The 17,491-nt window shown below is 55.4% G+C and overlaps 2 protein-coding genes and 1 long non-coding RNA gene across 3 annotated transcripts; all 3 read right to left on the reverse strand.

Annotated features, from left to right (window-relative positions):
• Nucleotides 1-1,863: 1,863 nt before the first annotated feature.
• Nucleotides 1,864-3,813, reverse strand: LOC119092037 (uncharacterized). Its single transcript, XR_005093485.1, has 2 exons — nt 3,697-3,813; nt 1,864-2,553 (listed from the first exon to the last, which is right to left on the reverse strand). It is a non-coding gene; the product is annotated as an uncharacterized LOC119092037 (long non-coding RNA).
• A 1,368-nt stretch (nt 3,814-5,181) lies between these two features.
• Nucleotides 5,182-13,834, reverse strand: LOC119092181 (RNA-binding protein 26). The gene is made up of 11 exons (XM_037215159.1): nt 13,804-13,834; nt 13,433-13,534; nt 10,971-11,120; nt 10,617-10,714; nt 9,021-9,164; nt 7,914-8,039; nt 7,077-7,259; nt 6,644-6,658; nt 5,972-6,102; nt 5,606-5,628; nt 5,182-5,213 (listed from the first exon to the last, which is right to left on the reverse strand). Exons 2-11 carry the CDS (start codon nt 13,467-13,469, stop codon nt 5,182-5,184), a joined length of 939 nt encoding a protein of 312 aa, XP_037071054.1. The 5' UTR covers nt 13,470-13,534; nt 13,804-13,834.
• On the reverse strand, nt 13,753-16,530 carry LOC119092182 (RNA-binding protein 26). The gene is made up of 5 exons (XM_037215160.1): nt 16,502-16,530; nt 15,007-15,081; nt 14,504-14,773; nt 13,876-13,937; nt 13,753-13,820 (listed from the first exon to the last, which is right to left on the reverse strand). Exons 2-5 carry the CDS (start codon nt 15,063-15,065, stop codon nt 13,753-13,755), a joined length of 459 nt encoding a protein of 152 aa, XP_037071055.1. The 5' UTR covers nt 15,066-15,081; nt 16,502-16,530.
• Nucleotides 16,531-17,491: the final 961 nt, after the last annotated feature.

Consider the following 17,491-nt stretch of genomic DNA (forward strand, 5'->3'; position numbering starts at 1 on the left):
TTCTGGGTTTCCAAATCACATTGAAGGATTTTCTGGGTGCTTGAAGACGTTTCCTGCTGAAAGTTTGTCTACATGTAATAAGTGGACGGTGTGAGGGCAGAGCACGAAGGCAAATACAGCCAATATCTGCCACCAGAGACGAACCGGACCAGATCGGATCGGACCGTGCCAAACCCGAGCAGGCCAGATCAGGCTAAAACACACTAGGCCAGACCGGTCTAGAGCAGACCAGATGCGTGGGACAAATGGGTGCATGTCGAGAGAGGTAACGCACCTAGGCGCACAGACAGTTAATATGCGGGGCCCTAGCTGGAGGGGAGATTGTTTTAATCCCCCTCAACAGCCAAAAGGATTAACGAGACAAAAGTAGATACTGGGTGATTTCGGAAGGAACTCTTCATAAATTGGCCTGGAGTTCGGAGAAAAAATTGGTTTTGCCCCTCACTTCCTCCCGGGTCGCAATTTGATGTTGAAGCCCTCATGTGGCAGCCCGTGCTTCAAGCCACTCGACCACTTCGAACCTCTGCCGCGGGGGACATCAGGAGTACATGCACACGTGGTGGCGGCCTTTCTCGTCATGTCATGTCAAGTCATGCACGATTTTGCTCATCGGCCTACGTTGATACCAGCGCCGTGATTCGCCCCAGCCTATGACCATATTCAGCGATAGCTTTCGCGGACAGTCCTTGCGCAGTGTCCATAATGACCTCAGGCTGATCTGCGGTGGGACCAGTGCTTGGTCGTTTGGAGGTACTGCCCACTCGGTGACTACTTATGTGCTGTTCTGTTCTGTTCTGTCCGATCCAGCTCGCTGCTGTTCTTCCATTTATACTTACTGTCTCCGTTTCCCCATTTTTTTTGCGGTCCGTTCGTGCGGTCCCCTTCCAGTTCTAGCTGTCCGTGTGTCCGGTCGGGTCCTACCATTCAGCATGAGCTTACCTATGCTGTTTCGTCCGAGTCAGCCGGTTTTATCCCGACTGATCCAGTCCGGTCCAGTCGGACTGGAATGATCCGATTCAGTCAAATCAGAGGGGTGGCCCAGGCCGTCGTGCTCAGCGGGCGTGGGGGAAAATACCAGCCGAGCGTCATCTTCATAGTTTTGGGGAATAATCAAGTATTTTACGCCGCCGTCTCCCACACAGATCGAAGTGGCGTACACTCAGACGCGAACGGTAGCATTCCTCGAAATCACAACTGCGTGGTTGCAGTTGCATTTTGATTGCTTTACATTAGTTATTAGAGTCGCTTCACACGAAAATGCAGGCGTAGTTAAGAGCTTACCATGCAACAAGTTAAGCCCCGACCTTGGAGACCGCTACAAAGATTCACAAAGTGCTGAAATAAATTACCAACTGTGTGTCGTAGATAGCATTATTCGGTGAATATTACCGAACGCATGTACGGGCATCATTTAACTTAGCGTTCTTATAAATCGCTTAATAACCAGATTACTGTGTCAACAATCAGGCGACGGCAAGCGACTTCCGAATACAATCGGAGGCTTTTTTTGACACAACTACCAGTGGGGATACTACTCGCCTGCACACGAGTTGGCCGTAAGGCCAGATTAGCGGGCCTTCTCTCTTTCCATGTGACAAGGATGACTAAATCAGCACATTAAGCCTGATATGTGGGCATTATTGATTCGTGCTCCCGACAGGACAGGGTTTGTTATTCGTACACACTCAGGGCTGCTCATGCATGACCTAAAAACAGGATTAGCTACCTTAATGGCATTTCCACAGGACTCACATCATCATGACACCTCCTCGTACATACGACGCCTACTCGCAATACAAATTGTGCCCCCGGTGAAAATTATCGAGTCTGCTACAGCCCCTTACAATGAATAAAACAGGTATAAAAATCCATAACTCTATTCAGTGGACGATTTTCGGCACGTTAGTATTGCTGCGTAAAGACGAGCATGTCAAACCATACAACATTAGCACGGCAAATCAGGCTGGACGCGCTGCTCAGCGGCCAACGGTGAAGAAACCCACAACACAGCACACGCCGGGCGGTACAAAACACACCAGCGACCGCCCCGCAGACTACGGACAGGAGACTAGATTTGATTTACAAACCCTGTACATAGTTAAGTTGGCACTACCGTTGCAGTGCAGCTGCCAGATTATGATGAATATTGCGGGATCCACTGTACAGCTGCCGTCCGACGACAATTTGGTGATAAGGGCCACTCGTTAATCCACAGTTCGGTGGTATTTCCATATATGAGATCCAGGACCGCAGACGCGCCGTCCGACTGACGCAATGTATTTGGGCCTAGCTGGCAAATATCCGGCGCACATCAAGCACGTGCGATTCTCCGAAGAGGCCCTCGCGGCGCAGAGCCCGCCACTCCGCGTCTGATGATTGGAAGACTGCTGGCCGAGCTATCGTCTGTCGCGCGTCAGGAGTGCAGGACCGTTCCGCGCGCCGCCCGACTAGCGACGCCAGGGCCGTTCGTCGCCTCCTTCCTCCAAATTGTCGTGATCGGAGTTGTGTGCCCGCTTCGTTGTCCGCTTCCGACCCCACCTCTGCTGGATTCGTCTGCGAACCAGGAGCGTCGGACGTCAACGGCCACCGGCAGACACGTCCGCGTGGGGAGGGGGTGGGGGGAGGGGGAGGGGTGTCACTGGGGTCGGTGAGGCACTGGACTGGCCGCCAGATAAGGCTATTTTTTAGTTTGTGCATTATTGGGGCTTTACGACGTACTCGGCCGCCAAGGTCACATGGCGTCGCCTACATCTCATCCTGATAGGAAAGGCGGAACTCGCGGGAAATCTTTAGGCTTTATGTGGTGACAGCATAGCGAGGGCAAAACCCTTAAATTGACCACAGAATCCAGTAACCCGACTTCGGCGCGGCTACACCCACGCAGGTCTCCATTGCAACTGGCGCACCACCCAACATATCCGTCCAGTCTGCCTGATTTCGATTTCGCATGAAATCGCAATACAAAGGACAGGTGAAATCGAATCACTTCGAAACACAGCAGATCCCTGATAATCGGAATCAGGGGCCCGATGATTTCAAAATAACATTTTTCGCGCATTTTTCACCAAAAACACTTGCCACTACCAACCCCAAGAGGCATCCCTTAAGGTTTAAATAACTTACAATGCAGATGACAGAATCTGAGCTATTCGGCACCAACAACCTCCCACTGTTGAAGTGGCTCCAGCGTTATCCTGTTCAGTCGTAATGAACGATTCAGTGGTTGGCCGACTGATTTGACGACACCCCACGGCAAAAGTGGAAACGTATGGGATATTAAAACTATTCCATATGTCAAAAAAACAAAACATGGGCCAGTCGTCAACAGCATAACATGCCGACCATCAGTTACTGGTGAAGAGCATTGAACTCTTCCTGTAGCATTTGAGCAGGGTCTTCAAGCGATGTGTGATCCACGGCGTTGCACTGCGACGCGACCGCACCTCCGAATGTGTGACGCGCGACCGTATTTTCCGATCCCATGTGCCTGCATCCACACCCTATGACCTTGTGGACCTAACTCATGTGTTGCACGTCCTCCGACGCCCCACGTCCTATGACCTACGGATGCAACAAACTGCACATGTGGCGAGGACATGGTCCCTGACACGGCGCAGCCGCCGGCCCCTCGCCAGACCCGGCAGCCGAGCTCCGTCGGGACCGGGAGCGGCCAGAGCGGGGGTCGCGGTGCCGTACCTGGACGCCGGCGGCGAGCGTCGGGGCCGGGGCCGGCCAGCCCACGGCGAGGCGGTGGCCTCCGATGGTGGCGCCAGCCGCCAGCGCCGCCTCCGCCTGGCGCCGAGTGGCCAGCGTGACCAGCAGCGCGCGCTTGTCGGCGGCCGGCCGGCAGGCACGCACCGCGCCGAACCGCTGCTCGGCACACAGAGACACCGCCACACGTCAGGCTGGGGACTGCACGAACAGGGCCGCTGGGTGAGACACGACCTCGGTCCTCGGCACAGAGACACACTGCCACACGTCAGGCTGGGGACTGCACGGACGGGCCGCTGAGTGAGACACGACCTCGGTCCTCTGCACAAAGAGACACCGCCACACGCCAGGCTGGGGACTGCAAAGACGGGCCGCTAAGTGAGACACGACCTCGGTCCTCGGCACACAGAGACACCGTCACACGTCAGGTCGGACACTGCACGGACGTGGCCACTAAGGGGGACACGATCCCGGTCTGGGCCGGAATAGAGGTCGCTTCCATGCACTTTGTTGATAAAGTTATCATATATCGGACTATTCCAGGCCTGCTATTCGTGTGTCAGGGCTGCGTGTGTGTCTATGTGTGTGATTTTTTGCTCTCTCAGGCCTGGGATACTGGCGATAGTAAAATACGTCGATTAACTACACTGCACAATTTGAGGGGCTAGAATGGACAGCCAAAGTTACAAGACGCTGTAAACGCATGCCACGTGTTGCATCATCAACTTGGTCAACTTGGTCAACACATATTTAGAGGCACTCCATAGAAGTAACGCTGCATCCCGGTTTCATGCTCCGATGAATGTGGCGCACAACACCCAGGCCGCCCACCAAGTTCAGTTTGTGACGCGACGCGACTGGTCAGTGGACATTTCTGGCGACTTTCTAACTGATCATCGGGTGAAACATCTGGCAGCTATCTGTGTCGCTCAGGGGCTCCGACAGGCCGGTTCGAACCGCCCCACGAACTATTTGTATGTCTCTGGTGATCAAGCGGTGTGTCAGGAGGGTACATTATGGTACTCCCGATTGCAATGGCAGTCCTCTTTTTCGTGGGGTGCCATGGTAAGTTGCATGGGGACATTTTCCGTGGAGCGGTTTTTATATGATCACGGCTGATCCGTGGAGCCCCAGCGGGTTGGTCACCTCCATGCATCAATGTTAAGGCACCAGCTGGTAACACCCAATCAAAACGAATTAAACGGTGACAACTAAGCAAGTGACTGGCATTGCTGAGAGTGGTTCTGCATATGCTTGTTCCTTCGACTGTAACAACCAAGCGACCGACCAGCATCGCTGACAGTGGTTCTACACGTGCTAATTTCTTCGAGCACCGCATCACGAGATGACCCAGCGCCTGACCACTCACCCTCAGATGGGCGAGCACAGTCTCCTTGCCGACCGGCTCGAAGTCGGCTATGCTCAGCGTAGCTGGTCGGCGGTCAATCTTAGTCCGCCGAGGCGGGCTCCTCAGTCCACCCCGACCGGAGCGACCGACGAGTCTGCGACCAGACGAGTCCGAGTCAGTCCGAGCGGCACATGCGGTTACACGACCCAGTCCACTAACGTACTCAAGGGTGTCCGCGCTGGCCAGCGCTGTTTTCGAACACAAAACGTTATGATTACGACGGCGTTGAAGCCATATTTAGTCCTAACTTCACTGAATGTCATGTGAAAGAGAACGAATTATCTGCTCGAATGCCTTGTCTTCGTCACGAGGCCGCGTCCCGTCACCCTGATGTCCCCAGCGGTACGCTGATCCCAAGCGCCATCATAATCCAGGAGTTCCGCTCCGTTGACCTAAATCGGAAGTTGGTACTGAACGGAGATATCTATATAGACCGGTGAGTCAGTTCTGATGCCGACCTGGACAGTAAGGAGTGCCCGTACTGACCTGGCTGCAGGTAGACGAGTGGCCTGGCCATGGGTGTCAACCTGACGGTCGGTACAAACATGGCGGTTCCTACTGACCTGACAGCCGGAACTGACCTGACGGTTGGTACTGCCCTGACGGTTGGTGGTACTGACCTGACGTTCGGTATTGACCCTGCGGTTAGAACTGATCAGATAGCTGGTACTGGCCTGCTGGTTGACACTAATCTGGCGGTTTGTACTAACCTGACTGTTGGTGCTGACCTGACAGTAAGCACTAACCCTGTGGTTAGTACTGACGCGACGGCTGGTAATGACCCGATGGTTAGTACTGACCTGATGGTTACTTCTGACCTGGGGTTGCTACTGACCCGTGGTTGGCACTGACCTGCCGGACGGTGCTGACTTAGCGGGCCGAGGCCGCAGCTCGGCCAGCCGCCGCTGTAGCGGTTCCGTGTCGACGCCCGCCTTCTGTCGCTGAAACAGCTCCAGCTCCAGGTCCAGCCGCGCACGCTCCGCCTGCGTGACATCGGCATCCCGGCTGTCATGGGACGCCAAACGCGGCCACAGTTTTGTATCCAGACGCGTCACGGAGCATAACACGGCATCAGGCATCACTGCACGATTTCGAAGCGGACATCGACCCGGACACCGCTGGCGGGAGCCCGCCGCACCTGCGCACGTACCACCTGGGCGTCGGCACTGACGGCGACCGGCGGCGCGGCTGGTGGCGCGGCCGGCGGCGCGGCTGGCGGCGTGGCTGGCGGCGCTTTGCGCTGCAGCGTCGAGGCCAGGCTGGCGCGCGTGGGCAGCGTAGCCGCGTGGAGAGCGCGCGCGGCGTCCATCAGCGCCGCCCGCTCGGCCGGCTTCAGGCCGGGGTTCTGCAGCCGGGCCAGCAGCTGCCGCTGCTGGCTCAGCTGGCGCGCCAGCAGCTCGGCCTCCCGCTGCCGCAGCTGGGCCGCCAACGTCAGCGCCTCCTGTCGGACACGGGCGGCCAGAGTAAGCCGCACCGCCGCGCGCGGAGCCACCGCTGCGGGGCCGGCACAGATGGGAGTCTGACCATCAGCCTGACGCGCTGGAACACCACGGAAGGGTCATGTGTCCAATTCACGAACGCCTGCTGATCTAATCGACATCTTTTCATATTACAAATATAATCGCATCATTCACCAGCACCTCCTGATCCATTCGACATATTTTGATATTACAAATATAATCGCATCTTCACCAGCACCTCCTGATCCAATCGACATCTTCTGATATTACAAATATAACCGCATCATTCACCAGCACCCTGATCTACTCGACATCTAGCCACCTAACAAATATAACCGCATCACCGTTATCTACGTCTACTAACAGCATTGCTTGAGTTTTCACCCTTTCGCGGACGCCACGCAGCGATGTGCCACCAGAGAACAAGCACCAAGAGCCGGCGTCTGAGCCCGGGCTCGGCCGACGCGAGGCGAGCCTCACGGCCTGGCGCGGCACACCTGTCGGCCCTCCTTCCGCTTGGCCTGCAGCCTGTCGGAGGCGGCCTGCAGGTCTTGGGCGCGCCGGACGGCTCCTCCGTTCTGCTGGAGCGACCTCACAGCTCGCTCGCTCTGCTGGAGCGGCGTCACATTCCGCTCGCTCTGCTGGCGCGCCGCCGCCGGCAGCCGCTCCGGCAACGCCGCCTGATGGTGACAATAGGAACCGTCAGTCCTGCCACGAGCCACCACGTACAGCGGTACAAGGACCGCACCTTTGCTGAGGTTGCACGACTTAGGGAACGAATCTTCGTGGAGATGGCCGACTAGCTATTCTTGGCAGCGGCTGGGCATGACTTGATTCCTCCCATCTTGCCACACAGGCAGTCACGGACTCACAACGTCCGTCTTGGTGATGACATTGGGAAACCAAATAATTAAGCATGCAAGCATGAAGACTACTGGCTAGTGAGGCAATCAGCTTATCGCTGGGCAAAGCCATTACGGTACTGGGCAAAGCCATTCGGTAGGTACGGCCGTTACCTGAAAGATGTGTGGAAAACCTTCAGCCACATCCTAGTGTTATCATGAGCAGAAAGCGGCTGCCCGTTACCGCCGCGCCATCTACCACAGCGCGTGCAAAGCTTCTATGCATGCAATGTTTGGAATTTGCTCGGTCTCTTGCATGTTAGACCAGTTAGGCGGCTCAGCTGCAAGCGGTTGCAGGGCGTAGCCAGCTCCAAGCGACTGCTACTGTCTGCTCACGCTGCCCCGATCCCTCCGCGCCGACGCGTCATCCCTGCTCGAGACGGACCCGCCGGCCGCACTGACCTCTGGGCGCGGCGCGGCCGCAGGGTCCACGGCGTGGCCGAGCACGGTGACCTGGGCGCACGGCAGCAGGAGCTCGGCCGACGAGAGCGCGGCCGCCGCCTCCTCCGCGCTGGAGAAGGTCACCAGGGCCGACTCGGGGTCGCCGCCGAGCCCCACCTGGCGGTCATCGGCTCGGTCAGATGCCAGCCGAGCACGCCATCCGCGCTGCACTGGATGACCCAATCCACGGTAATCCCGTGCAGGGAACCGCCTCGGGACAGAGGGTCACAGCACGACGGTGGAGTCGTATAGGAGACCGCCGTGGGACAGAGGCTCCCGGCGCGACGGCGGGGTCCTACAGGGGACCGCCTCGGGACAGGGGGTCACGGCACGACGGCGGGGTCGTATAGGAGACCGCCGTGGGACAGAGGGCCCCGGCACGACGGCAGGATTGTATAGGGGACCGCCTCGGGACGGGGGTCCCGGCAGAGCGGCCGCGCGGTCGCCAGCCAGGGGCAGTGTAGTGCCGAAAAGACACACGACGGCCGGACCTCACGCCAGGCATTTACAGAACATATAGAGAGCAGGCAAAAAATATCGCATCTTTAGAAGACACAGCCAAGTCTTGCGATGGACAGCAAGCTGTGCGAGAAAACTGACTGACATCATTAATCGGCACCATATCCACGTCGGTGGAGGCATGGAGACAGCCGCTGCGAGGGTGCTCTTTCCGTGACGCCTGCTTACGATCAGCGAGCAGCACGCTAGGTTGCAATCACTCAATGCGTGATGTCACTGCCCCAAAACCAGACTGATCGGACTGATACCAGCGGCTAAGATGATTCAAGTGAACGTGGCAGACAACCACAATACGGTGTCTCGCTCCCCACAAGCTTGTCATCCACTAAAAAAGCTACCCAAAACAGGAACAAGTCCGCGCCTGCTGACCCTCCCCCCCCCCCCCCCCATAACGGCCGCAAACGCCAACGTCCAACAAAACCGCGTCCAACAAAACCCATGGAAACAGGCCTGATAGCCCGGGCGGCAGGTGAGCTGCGACTGGGAGCGGCGCCAGTCAGCGCCGTGACCCCTGACCTCCACCTTGGCACCGCGAGCAGCGGGCGTCTCGGATCGTCCACCGCCCCGCAGGCCCCTCACCTGGATGTGGAGCACGCGACCGAAGCGCGCCAGGTGGCTAGCCAGAGGTCGGATCTGGTTCAGCTCGGCAGGCACGCGGCGCAGTTCCAGAGTGCGTGGGTCCCCGGTCCCGCCGGCGGCGCCCTCGCCGTCTGCAGCCGCGCCCTGTCGACGCCGCAGACCACACGCGTCACCAGCGCCGCCCGCTGCCCGCCGCGACTTGGCGGAGCACAGTCAGACACCTGACAGCTGACAGATATCAGATCAAATGTCAGATGATGGGATGATTATCCTAGCACTTTGTCAGCATTATGGCCATATTCATCATAATAAAACACAGGACAATTCACCGAAAAAGGTACTGTCTTAGCATTACAGATATTTCATTAATCGTAGTCAGCCAGTCATTGGGGCTGGCAAGACGATTTTCCGAGACATTAAACATCCGTATGGGTTGTCGGCATCCACATGGTACTACAAACAAGTACCCCAGGATAATGGACCAGTTCTAGGGAAGGATTGAGACGAGGTATTAGTATCACAGATGCAGTAAATGCTCGGACTATCGACTTCGTCCATCCGGTATTATGGAAAGCCCATGGAAGTCCTTTACGGTTAGCTCAGTTGGTAGGGCAATGGACTTGCAATCAAGAAAACCCTGGTTTGAATACCGCAATTCTAAGCAGATAATTCGGGTTGTGATGCACACATGGCTGATGGCCAAGCACCATCCAGACCTTCTCTCTCCATACTCCATAGCACCTAACCACAGCCGGAGAGTTAACTGGCCGAAACGTTATGTACAAACTAACACACCAAACGGAGACGACGGTGCGAAAAATTATGCCATCGATATGTACCAGTATTTCAGCTGCATGATGCTAATACTATTCACCACTCCATCTTCTCAGGTCAGATCGGGTCGGCTCTGAGACCTCGCGCAGCGGCTGAGATAGAGCCCCTGGGTCAGCTCTTCCCCTCCCCCCGCCCAGTCGCCCCGTATCGAGTCCGGACGCAAAGGACTTTCTCCGGCGCAACGACCCTGACCGGGTCTCAGCCCCAGCGCGCGGTGTCACGCATCCTGTGTCGACCCCACCGGCGCCTGCCTGCCCAAAACGCTGAGTCGCGGCCAGCGGGGTTCCCGACCGCCGGTCCGGAGCCGTCGCCGCCCGGTCCGGCCCGGGCACGCGAGCGCGCACACCGCCGCCTCGTCAGCGACACCGCAGGCCGCCGCGCGACAGGGTCAGGGGCGGACGACCAGCGCGCGCGTGCGGCCGTCCACTGCCGATAGCCCAGCCACGGCGTGCAGCAGCACGGTTGCGGAACGACGGCGGGAGCATACCGAGTCGTATCGAGGCTGACTGAGCCTGGTTGTTGTGTCGAGTGGTGCGATGAGATACTGCGGGGAGTGCAGAGGGCGGCTAACCCGGAGAGACACCGGCACCAGGTCACCACAGAAGGGCGACCGCACGGAGCACCGCACCCACCGCACCGGCGGACCGTTAGCAGCTTATCTAGCAGCGCGGCCCCATGAAACTCCCCGGAATGCCCCATCCCGGGCAGGCGACATTACAGCCAGTGCGCGTGACGGGCCGGAGGCGGCGGCGGCGGACTCACGGGCTGGCGGGGAGGCGGGGGCGGCAGGGCCAGTCCGAGTGGCGGAGAGCCCGGCCGGCCGTTCGCCGTCGGTCCAGCGAAGTCCGGCTGGCACGGATCTGTCGGCGCGGCGGCGTCCGTCACACACCACCGCCGGCAGGCCCGTACACACGGCAGCGACATCAACCGATGCAGCCGCCGACACACAGCAGAGATGTGACGACCATCGTGGTGGGAAACCAAGCCTCTCGCTCGAGAGTACCGAGGTGACACGGCACACTGGCCGACGAAACAACGCCCCGTGTGCATTGACCCAAAACACCGGCAGGCGGGGCAGTACGCCGACGCCGTACCGGCCAACATCAGGTCACCGACCTTCCGTGTCCTGACCGCCAGCGGCGGCCGGCGGCGGTACTGGCCAACTGAACGGCGCCGTGACGCTGGTGGCGTCGTCCCTCTGCACCACCAGAGGCGCCGGACCATGGTCAAACTTGCACAGCTCGCCGCGCAGGCAGGCGCCTCGCTCTGTGGCAGCGCACGGTCAGGTCAGGTCAGGGCAGTGGTGCGGCACCTGCCCAGCAAGACGCAACAGATGTTTAATAGGTGCCGTATAAATGGGCATGTTCGACAGTGGTATTCAGAAACGGACGAAATATCACTACACACCACGACGGTAATAAATGGCACGTTCGACAGTGGTATTTGGAAACGGACAAAATATGACTACACACCATGACGGTGATAAATGGCACGTTCCACAGTGGTGCTCAGAAACGGAGAACACATCAATGCACGCACGGCAATGGCGCCTTCGACGGTGAATATAATGCACCGACGTGTGGCACCAGTGGTATTCAGGAACGGACAAAATATCACTACACACCATGGCGGTGATAAATGGTACGTTCGACAGTGGTATCAGAAACGGAAACAATCATCCATGACGGTCAAATGGCACTCCACGGTGGTCTCAGAAAGCGAAAAAATATCACTACGCGTCCTGACGGTGAAAAATGGCACGTTCCAGTGGTATTCGGAAACGGACACAAATCAAGTACACACCAGAGGTATAATGGCCTTCCACAGTGGTATCGAAACGGAAATATCCCTACACACCATGGCGGTGATAAATGGCGCGTTCGACAGCGGTATTCAGAAACGGACAAAATATCGCAATACGCCATGACCGTCATGATTCTACTACTTGCTTTCGTTAGGCGATGCAGAAACATCAAAATTCAATTGAAGGCAAAATTCAACATTTCAGTGCCATGAGATGCGATCTTGACGTTCACTATGACCAAGCTTGTGCACTTAAGTAATTACGGTGATCATGACGTGCATCAAGCATCAAGTTCTTACTGTCAGGATTAAACTACATATTCGCGTTCGTTCGCGCTGTTCCTGACTCATAACACTTCTTTGAACCTTAGCTGCATTTTGAGGAAAATCTTAATACATATAGTGCACATATTTCCTGTTTTCGTGAATGGCATGTACCGTACTATTTGAGACGCTCATAAGTGTTTTCTTCCAGGAGGTTCTGCCCCAGTGCAGTGGCCTGGTGAATACGTCAAGTGCACCGCTCTGGACCTCACGCGACGGAATACTGACCCATCATGTTCACCGCATGAGCATCGCCCAAACCCTGGGGCACATGTCCATTACAGGGCAAGCCAACGTGTAAAAAAATAAGAACCCGGGCGAATATAAAGTGTATTTGTAAAAATATATAAAATAACCACCTCGAGCTGCTCTCTTACATCTAAGTATAGTATCAAAAATCCACAACAAATCACGCACACACACACCGCACACCCGCAACAGCACGCACCCGCACACCCCACACAGCACCCGCACCCGCACCGCACCCGCACCCGCACCGCAAACCGCCACCGCACGCACGCACACACCCACACACACACACCCACCACACCACACACACCACACACCCCCGCACCACACCCCACCCACAACCACACACACCCACCCACACACCCGATAACCCCATCACACAAACACACACAAAACTATTAAACATATATATCATATATTTACATATATATATATATTTATAATATAATATATGTATATATATATATATTATATATATTATTATATATATATATATAATATATATATATATATATATCCATAAGATTAGCTGTTGACACCAGGTGTGCCAAATACGGAAATATATCTTAATGATCTGGATCACCAGCAAATGGTCTCCAAGCTCAGGAAATCAACCTTTGGGACTTAAATCCATCTTTCATCTACAATCAAACCGTTCAATACGATATAGCTTTCTTAACTAAACGCGTTAACTTGCAATGCTTTAAAACTTATTTGACAGGCATGGGAATGACATTCGCCATCACTCCACGCTTTCTAACGCGCGGTGGTATTTCCGGGCGGCGGGCGCTGACCGTTCGTTAAATACGGCCGGTATGTGAGGAGACCGCGAACAACAAACTCGACCGAGACGGTGCACAGGACAGTGTGCTCTCGTGCGCGGCTCGGCTCGGCTCGGCTCGGCTCGGCTCGGCTCGGCTCGGCTCGGCTCGGCTCGGCTCGGCTCGGCTCGGCTCGGCTCAGTCCACACGGCGCCTGTGGCGCTCGGACAGGAACGCGCGCCGCATGCCGGTGGGGTCCCGGCGCCGCGTCCGACCAAGCCGGACGGCGACACGGCGTGCCTCGACACGGTGCCGGACCGCCGACGCCGGACTATAAGCCACCGAAGCCGCGCGATAGGCCGCCGGACGATAGGTGCCGGCGCCGAACGATAGGCCGCCGACGCCGAACGATAGGCCGCCGGCGTCGGCTCGGCCCCTCACCGTTGAAGTCGCGGCAGCGGCGGCGGTGGCCGAGCATGGCGCCCAGTCGCTGCCGCAGGTCCGTCACGTTCGTCGCGTCGTCCCCTCGGCCGGGCGGGCGCACTGCAACAGGTCATCCAGGTCAATGCCTGTCCGACACCACCCGCCGGGTCTGACCAGGCCACGCCGCCGGCGCACTGGCATAGCGCGGATGTGGCATGTCCGGTGTGCGCCATCTCGACGAGATCTCAGTTGACCGCCCAGTCCTGTCGAGACATGAAGCCAGCCCGGCAGCGCTTTGCGCCCATCATTTCCCAAAGCACGCCGGCGGCAGTGCAGCACTATCCGCCGGTGCCGAGCTGGGCGGCCGGCGGCGGCGGGAAGACTCTCACCAGGCGAGCGGCCGGCCCTGGTCGGGCTGCGGCTGCGGCTGCGGCTGCGGCTGCGGCTGCGGCGGCCCTCGCCTGGTCGCGGCGGGGAGGCGGAGCCCGCACGCCGGCGGTTGTGCCGCTCGGGGCACGGCGACCTGGCGACACGCGAGCCAACGCCCGGTCAGGGCGACGTCACGGGTCATGTGCACGTCACTCAACCAGCACGCGGGGCAGATGCTGACTTACACGTTCATGGGATGATTGAAATCAGGCGTTATCCTTACGGGGGATTGAATGCTTGTTCGCAATGTCGTTCCAGTCTGTTGTGTATGCTAACGTAAAATGCGCACAATGTTTTTCCATCTCATCCTCAAGTGGTGAGTTCTGAGAAGGGCTCAGGTTGGTATTCAGCTTTCAATCATGTACGCGTCACAACCCGAACTTTGTCCCTCCAATTGGCGGGATTCGAACTGCTTTTTTTCTCACCAGCTCGCTGTAACGCTACAACGCTGGCCTCACAATCAGAGGATACTGGTTCGAATCCCAGCAGCGCCACGGATAAAATTCGGGTTGTGACGCGAACCCAGTTGAAAGTCGAACACTATCCAGTCCTTCTCAGGACCCGATAACACCTGCTAATGGCTATAGAATGAACTGGCCAAAAATGATGCGTACATACCAACATCTGTGGCCAGATAAGGCGCCACCTGCACCAGCTGACCTCTGTGCGCAGCTGTCGTCATGATCGGGCAGCAGGACCTGGCGGCGCGGCGCTGGCGGCGCCGGCCGTGTCACCACGCGCCCGTCCGTGCGTCCCTCGTACGAGCGCGTCTCCAGCGCCGCCAGCAGTCGTTCCACGAACTGGCTGGCTCGCTCATGCAAGAATACATCCAGGTTGTCCAGCATACTGGCCCGCAGCCGCTCTGGCGATATCTCCTTCCTGATGAGTGCCAGGACATATCTGGCAAGTTTGGTGGGCTCTGCATCACACCTGCCAAGTAAGACAGTGTTAACAAAAATATTTCAAATGGTATTTAGCTAACTGCACTCACATAACTTGCAAATGTCACAAGAAGCCATTGGAAAAAGTTGGCAGGGAGGGTGATAATTCGCTGAATTAGCATCTTTAGAACAAAAGCAAAACATACAAAAAAGCCACCTTAATTCAACATAGCTATGATTTACATTTTGCCAGGGCTCACACTTAGGTATAGCCATACTCACAGGGGCTCCAATGTGTCTGCCATCCACTGCTTCAAGACTTCTGGCTTTTCTACAATCATGTTGAAATGTTATTACCTGCAATCATGTCAACATGTTAAGGATTTCTGTACAACCAAAGTTTGGACAAAAAGGTGGAACAATCACTGACCGATGGGGATAAGCCTGCTATGGGGCCCCCTAAACCCTTTTGTAAGGCCTTGTGACCCTGTTCATCCTCTGGCAGGCACTGCTAGTTTAGACATCTAGTTGTCAGTCCCTGATCATGCTGTTGGTAATGTCATCTGAAGCCGCAATCACAATAAATTCAAATAAGTCACACAGAGGAATCTAACAGCAGACTAATATTTTCATTTCTATAAATACACCATGTAAACATCAGAAAATATTGCTGGCATTGTGCTGAAAAAGGGCTTTGTACCTAGCCACCAGACTGAGAAGCACCAAACAGCTGGCTGCTAGATAGTTGCAGACATGTATATGGTAAGCCAAAAAAAGTAATTTGGAGTCTAGCAGACAAGTGATTGAATGATTATTAGTGTCCCAAATCTGATATCGAGGTCCTTTTTGTAAAATTGTTACTGCCTGCTTAAAATGGCACAGACAATCATAATGAAATACAAGGTGGATACACAAGTTTCCAGGTCAACTAAACCTTACATGTGTGCATTCCAATCTTAATCTTAATCTTGGATGACATGTTGCAATGTACATATACCTCACACAGGCAATACACAAATCATATTCATCATGGTCATATAGAACAGCACAAAATGAAGTGATGTTAAGCTATTGACCATCACCATATCAAAGTTGCTGGCCCACTCCTTGTATGCTGTTAGTAATTTCCATTCTTTTTATCAGGTTGAAACTTATCAGGCAGCTCAATACATTCATTTGGGGGAATGCTGGGATACCCGGAGTGCAGCATATGTGCCACATGCGACATCAGTCCGGATAAAGCTGAGCCCAGATGGCACAATTTGCTAACACAGGTACCTTTATGTTTGCCCTTGCTCTGCAACAAGTCTTCTCAGTATTCCTTCCTTCCTTTATGGTAACCTAGGAATTAGAATGTTGTGTGTATACTTGTGTTGTAGTATCATTGATCTTTGAACCACTGAAAGTGCCAGTGAAAGTTTTGTTGTACATAGCAAACTTATCTGGCCACCAAAGGCTGCGCAGAATTCATCAATTCCGAGAGCATCTGACTGCGACACCGAAAACACAGGCATTGTAATCGTAACAGATTTTCTCTGAGTAGGCGGACAGGCTCCCGCGGGCTTTCGCAGCAGAAGCATGTCGCAGCACGTGAGAAGTGGAGTGCCTGCCGAGTTTGATGTCAACCCATGTTAAGACGACATATACCGGGAGCCCGCTGCTTAAGTATGAGGCATTTTGATGCGTGAAGGTGTGCAAATACTATGAATTAATCTATAAAACTCATTTCACGTAAAATACCACCATCCCTCCACAGGTAACACGACCCCCCACTTACCTCCCGTTACTCAACCAGTTGCCGCGCTGCCAACTGGCACCAGTTACGTATCGTCAGGCGTGCGCAATATTGGGAAACACTTCATGATATGGCAGCTCAAAGGGTCAACGGCACGCAGTATTTTTAGGGATCGGACCTTGAACGACGCAGTACCTCAGGGACCTGATCGTAAACGGCAGTCGGCATTGGTTTTACGTGGTATGGAGCCGTCTACATCTTAAAGTATGAATTTCGGGGTATTTTCCCCACTCTCCTCCACACTAGTTGTGTACTAGTAACGCTGGGCGAAGACCATTTCTCCAGGTTACGCCGTATGAGCGTAGCGTCCCAAAAGGGTACCGGAATGTCGCTACATGAGCTACTTGCCAGACTTGGGTTAGAGGTGTAGGGGGCGTACTGGCCGAGTGGTTGGCGCATTAGAGTCCGAAACTCTCTATTGCGCCATGACGTCTGATTACCGCGGCTACTGCAGTCACTAATATGGCTGGAAATCCTACTGAGGGGTCGGGGGAGGCCCCAGGGGGCGACCCTTGGGCCCAGGAAAACCAGAAATATGAGGGCGGGAAGCCCAAGGGTCCTTTGGGAGGGCCCCATTCTGCTTATGCAGTTCGAACAAAAATGAGCGCGCTGAATGAGAAACACGCGAGAAGTCTATCTGGCAGAATCAAAGTCCGGACAATAGCAATCTCTCCTATAGATGCTCAGTAGACCCATCGTGCCAACTAAGGGCCCCTCTGTCCATTCAGCAGGCTCTTTCTGCTCACCAGGGGTACACTGCCTTTATAGCTACTTAAGGTCATCCAGCCTTTCAGAGTCTCTTCAGAGCAACGAGAGCAGCTTAGGACTGCCCAAAGGCTCTTTGATCGTTCTGAGATCGCATTGTCTGCTCAGGGTCTTGTGTGCTAAGGGCCCCTCTGACCACATGTGGGGCTTTTAGTTGATCAGAGCTCTTTGGGTCACTCAGGAATCGTTTGGCCTATTGGGGAGCCC

The sequence above is a fragment of the Pollicipes pollicipes genome, unplaced genomic scaffold (genome assembly GCF_011947565.3).
Source record: "Pollicipes pollicipes isolate AB1234 unplaced genomic scaffold, Ppol_2.1 Scaffold_3447;HRSCAF=4054_pilon_pilon_pilon, whole genome shotgun sequence".
In the NCBI taxonomy this organism is placed as follows: Eukaryota; Metazoa; Arthropoda; class Thecostraca; order Pollicipedomorpha; family Pollicipedidae; genus Pollicipes; species Pollicipes pollicipes.

Bases quoted from the DNA above. Each gene is read 5' to 3' on its own strand.
- LOC119092181 (XM_037215159.1), bottom strand. From the start codon at position 13,469: ATGCTCGGCCACCGCCGCCGCTGCCGCGACTTCAACG. The intron at 8,040-9,020 runs GTGAGGGGCCTG...GATGACCGCCAG, and splicing joins GTCGCGTGCTCCACATCCAG to GTGGGGCTCGGCGGCGACCC. The intron at 7,260-7,913 runs GTGGACCCTGCG...TGTCACCATCAG, and splicing joins TCACCGTGCTCGGCCACGCC to GCGGCGTTGCCGGAGCGGCT.
- LOC119092182 (XM_037215160.1), bottom strand. From the start codon at position 15,065: ATGATTGTAGAAAAGCCAGAAGTCTTGAAGCAGTGGATGGCAGACACA. The intron at 14,774-15,006 runs GTGAGTATGGCT...CTTACTTGGCAG, and splicing joins GCAGACACATTGGAGCCCCT to GTGTGATGCAGAGCCCACCA. The intron at 13,938-14,503 runs GTCAGCTGGTGC...GCGTGTCGCCAG, and splicing joins GACGACAGCTGCGCACAGAG to GTCGCCGTGCCCCGAGCGGC.